Source organism: Saprolegnia parasitica (assembly GCF_000151545.1).
Source record: "Saprolegnia parasitica CBS 223.65 unplaced genomic scaffold supercont2.1, whole genome shotgun sequence".
Lineage (NCBI taxonomy): Eukaryota > Oomycota > Saprolegniomycetes > Saprolegniales > Saprolegniaceae > Saprolegnia > Saprolegnia parasitica.
Genome location: NW_012156395.1, coordinates 254,664 through 259,682, shown reverse-complemented (window position 1 = coordinate 259,682; position 5,019 = coordinate 254,664). Strand labels below are relative to the sequence as shown.

The window sequence follows — 5,019 nt, the reverse complement described above, 5'->3', positions numbered from 1 at the left end:
ATGAAGTCGCGTTGCGTCGAGGTAATCCTCAACCATGGTGCCATGACGCACTATTAATGCTAAATACGACGATCTAATAGATTTTCTTCGTGGATTTCATGCCCCTTGTCTTTTACCGATGTCGCGGTGAGAAATGGCTTTTTTAGACATGGGTTTGGCACACACACAGTTTTACACCGATCGACTTCAAAATTTAAGAGATGTTGCGCCATCCACTTATCTAAGTCCTGTCAAAGCCATGAGCCGCGCCGAGGTTATATAGTCTTTGTACAAAAATAGTTATAGAGTGTCTTATACCGATGGCGAGCAGTGTAATAGTGTACCCCTGGTCCGAGTAGAGGAGCCTGCGTACGACCTCGCGCGAGCTAACCCTCGGCGTGTGGATTCCACCACGGGATGGATCTCTCCGTGCGCAGCTCACTCCCAACGACCAAGTGCTGGTGCCAACTCCCACGCATTCAGGCATAGCACTACGTATGCGAACTCATTTTAAGGAAGATAACGCAGAACACGTTTACATATTATATATAGTAGACATTAGCTAGCCTGAGCAAAAAACTCAACGCGACGTTAACCCTCCGAGGACGGCAGGTTTTGCGCCAAAAAATCCTAGGCTCCGGGGCGTGGGCTGGTAGGAACGATGACAACGACCTTTGTCCGAGCGCTGTGCCACGAAGGCAAGCACTTGATGAGCAAGGACCTCGCCCAATTCCTCCTCTCAATCCGCGACGGATCGGTCGAGACGGCGCTGCATGAGCCGAACCATATCGAGTCCATCGTGCAGAGTTGGGCGAGGTCTTTGGTCACCAAGTGCTTGCCTTCGTGGCACAGCGCTCGGACAAAGGTCGTCGTGTGCGCCAAGCACATTAACGTTGCGTTCGCATAGTCCATGGTGCCACACGCGTTGGGTAGGCCCGCGGACGCGCCCTGCGTCGTCGAAGAGGAGGACGGCCCGATGGATTTCGGCGGCGCGCAGCACGGCGACCTGCGCCTTGAGCCGCTTGGATTTTTGGCGGTGCGCTTTGAGGATCGCTCGGAGCTCGTCCAAGTCGTCGATGTCGCGGACGTCGTCCGTGCTGAGGGAGCACATGGCGTTTGAGCTCATCGCTGCCAATTGGATTGTGACCGCTGCGTCGACGATGCGTCAAGTGCGACCAAGTGACTTGCGACGCGAAGCCCGATTCCGGACCCGGTGTCGACGAGGAGTCACACTATGAAACACAAGTTCAACGCAGCATACTGATAGAAAAAGTATAAATAAACAAGGTTCCGGCGGAGTGGGCTGTAGGAAACCTCGTTGTGAGAGGAAGTGAAACTGATGTAGATGTATCCCATTTGCAGTGGAAGAGAAAGATGGATATTACGTTTGGTCGTGTTAAGCCAGCGCTGGACACGCGCGTTTCGCGGAACTACACAACACATGAGCGCGTTGCCTTTCTCCCATTGGCTTCGGTCGCCCGAGTGACGGAGCCACGACAATGCGTGACAGCGTCTTCTTCCGCACTATTGCGCGCGCCGAGGCCCAAAGCTTGGAACTCGATCAGGAAAGGATGTTTCTATTGGCTCAATTCTTGATTATTCTAGCTAATCACAAGATTTGATTCACGAGTCGTGAATTAAATAGTGTGAGATCCATTCAGCACAACGACAAGTCGCAGCCCACAGACGCGCCGGCGCCACGTAGCAGCCAGGTATACATCTCCACACACTTGTTGAACGACGTAAATGTCGTTTCCGACGCTGCACGTGGCGCAATCACGCGCAAATCCATTTTCCATTTTTCGAGGTGGTGGCAGAATTGCCCAAACACTTCACGTGATATCGCAGGGTTCCAGAGCTCCAAAGACCGTAAAACTGGCTGCCACAGTTGGCAATGGGTCTCGACCCGGTGTGCTACCAGCTTGTTGGTCGCCATCGTTGCTTGGGCACTCACACCAAACTCGAACTGCCGAGCGTCGGTTTTCAGAAAATTCGACATGCAAGTTTGGTTGAAAATGCGTCGAAGTCCCGGAAACCGAGGACGCCATCTCTTTTTGATCATGTGAAAGCGTGTATTGCATGTGGCCGAGGGAGGCAAAATGCGCGCGATACCGCTGCGTGATGAGGCCTTGTATCCCGTACAGTATTTCAGTATAGCGAAAAAGAACACTACATCATCAATTTGTTTGCCGCTGTCATTTACTCTCGCCACAGAGCTCGCACGGCGACGCCACATAGCATGTTGGACTTCCCAAAGTGTGGTCTAGCACTCTGGCTAGTATGGGCGATTTCGTTTTCAAACTTCATTCTGGTCGATCCGCCGGCGCGGCGGGCCTGTGTTCACCTAAATATGGTTGTTTGTGGTTGTAAATGGCGAACGCCAATAGTAATTACCTACGACGCCAGAAAGACGACGCCGAGGCTCCTCGGGCACCACTGACGCTGCTGCGTTGTGCTCGACGAGACTCCATCAGCAGTCTCTACGCACACGCCATCACGAGGTGTCTTTCGAGCCAATCGCCAGTGTTCTTGCAGCAGTTCTCGAACCGATCATCGCCGCCTGCCCATGGACATGGTACGTGGCAAGCCGTGCGCAGGCCTCAGGCCGAGGTGCTCACGCGACGTCGCTGTAGGTATGGCGCAGCCTATCTATGCTTGAAGAGCCAACGATTCGGCCCTCGGGCGGAGCCCTGGCCAATTTCTCGACGGCCTCTCTCGCACGTCGGCCACGGGATCGCCTCCTCCAAGCTCCCAAGACCTGTGACGACGCTGCGAGCGACGGCGCGATATGCCTAGCATCATGACTGCCGCGACGTCGTGCGCTTGTGCGTCCAGGACGGTTAGCACTACGGTCCCATCCGATCCGACGGCGCGTCCACGCTCCGGTCGCTGCCGCCACACTCTACGTGTACGCACATCCCGTCAACGCTCGAATCGTGTCTCAACGTCGAGGCTGCATGCGGCTGCTCGCGCCAGTCGTCGTGCTCTGCACACCTTTTCATCGCCATATCCTCCTATTCGCCCTTGGTGGCCGACAGGTCGCGGCCTACGCTCTACTGACGGCGGCAAGACACATGCCATCTCAATCCTGAGCCACAGAAATGCTGGGGACCTCAGCAGGCCGTGACGGACTCGATGGCACATTAAAAAGCCATTCGTGCACGCGCCCGTTTTTTAGGCCGCACCAAGATCACGTTGCTGATCGTCCTGCACCGCGACCTCCAGTCGTTGACGCCGTCTCAGTCGCTGGCGTCTCTCGAGGACCTTAGCAACCTGCGTAGCTTTACCGTCGATCGCGAAGCGTGGAAGGAATTTGCGGAGCTTGACGCACCCCCGCGCCGCCGCCTGCGCAGCCACGGCCCGGCGAGCGAGTGAAGAAGAAGGAGATTGCTAGTCGTGACATATGCGAACTCTTTGGAACAACGAAAATAACGCGAAACACGTTCATATATATATATAAATATGTAAGGTACGCGTCCGTCTTGTAGGCCTCCGCGGTTGCAATTTCAATGACGTCCAAGTCGCTGGTGCGGAACCACTGTCGCTGAAGGCCACAGACGTGCGCCACATACTGGCCTTGGGCAAGACTCTCGCCTTCGTGGGCCACAAACGCCGAGAGGCGGTACGCGAACGAGACGTGGTCGAGGAGGGCGACGCTGCTCATGTCCTTCTTACCAAAGCCGTTGAACCGGTTGATCTTGACGACAAGGACCTTGGCCGACACGAGAACCTCGCAGAGTGTGCAGCGTCGTCGCTCCGGGGCACTTGTGCTCGCACGGCTTGTCGACGCACGTGGGTGCCATGAAGGCGTCGAGCGCAGCGGTGGTCGGCTCGGTGGCGTCGATGGCGACCACATCGATCTCCTTCTTCGTTTCGAATTGCATGTTGCAGACGGTGCAGATGGCGCCTTGGAGGTACGTCGTCGTGGGGGTCTGCGCTGGCACGTCCGAAATGCCTTGCACTTGACCCATGAGATGCAGGAAGTAGCTGGCCGCGTCTTCGCGGTTGCCTTTGTCGAAGGCCCAGACGAGAGACTCGTCATAGTTCACCGTCTGCAGCGCCGTCGTGACCGATCCGTCGCGGATCGAGACGAGGAGTTGGGGACGTCCTTGGTCACCAAGTGCTTGCCTTCGTGGCACAGCGCTCGGACAAAGGTCGTCGTGTGCGCCAAGCACATTAACGTCGCGTTCGCATAGTCCTTGGTGCCACACGCATTGGCCGGGCCTGTGGAGACGCCCTCGAGGACAGCGTCGTCGAAGAGAAGGACGGCCCGCGGGATTTCGGCGGCGCGCAGCACGGCGACCTGCGCCTTGAGCCGCTTGGATTTTTGCGGTGCGCTTTGAGGATCGCTCGAAGCTCGTCCAAGTCGTCGATGTCGCGGACGTCGTCCATGCTGAGGGAGCACATGGCGTTTCAGCTCATCGCTGCAAATTGGATTGTGACCGCTGCGTCGACGATGCGTCAAGTGCGACCAAGTGACTTGCGACGCGAAACCCGAATCCGGACCCGGTGTCGACGAGGAGGAGCGGACCGCTGGGTCACGCCTGCTGTATAAGGCCTGCGGTGAATTAGCTACTTGCACACGCTACCTGCGTGTAAGTACTCGGCTCGGTCCAAGAAGAGAGCAGGCTCAAACTGTAGACGTCGGTCGTGGTGCAGCGTTGGTAGACTCGTAAGCTCAGTGCTACTACGATCGTCTTCAGCATCTTAGCGTGCTCCCAGCCCTAACCCTATTCGCCTCCATCAACCACGCTCCGACCTCGATCCCCCTCCAAGCACTCATGCCACTCCACCGACAACCTTCTTTAACCCGTTCGGACGTTTTAAAATACTAAAGTTGTGATAGTACGGTGTATATATTCATAATCAATAGTCAGCTATCTAACGAGCTACGAGGCCCGGCGTGCGCTTCCGCCGGCCATAAAAATCAGTGCAAAACGCATCTTGAGATGATGCTGTCGCGTCTTCTTGCGTCCTTCGATCGTCCGCGTCGCGACTGTGCAGCGACAACCTTTTACTTTTGGTCGATCGTCGCCATGT

The 5,019-nt window shown here is 56.1% G+C and overlaps 2 protein-coding genes across 2 annotated transcripts; both read right to left on the bottom strand.

The window, feature by feature from the left end:
- Nucleotides 1–718: 718 nt before the first annotated feature.
- Nucleotides 719–1,105, bottom strand: SPRG_00092 (hypothetical protein; the record flags this gene model as incomplete). Its single annotated transcript, XM_012338208.1, has 2 exons — nt 719–748; nt 902–1,105. The coding sequence occupies 2 exons, from the start codon at nt 1,103–1,105 to the stop codon at nt 719–721; spliced, it is 234 nt and encodes a 77-aa protein (XP_012193598.1).
- A 2,264-nt stretch (nt 1,106–3,369) lies between these two features.
- Nucleotides 3,370–4,371, bottom strand: SPRG_00091 (hypothetical protein; the record flags this gene model as incomplete). Its single annotated transcript, XM_012338207.1, has 5 exons — nt 3,370–3,391; nt 3,453–3,709; nt 3,768–4,031; nt 4,085–4,297; nt 4,363–4,371. 5 exons carry the CDS (start codon nt 4,369–4,371, stop codon nt 3,370–3,372), a joined length of 765 nt encoding a protein of 254 aa, XP_012193597.1.
- Between the last annotated feature and the right edge of the window lie 648 nt (nt 4,372–5,019).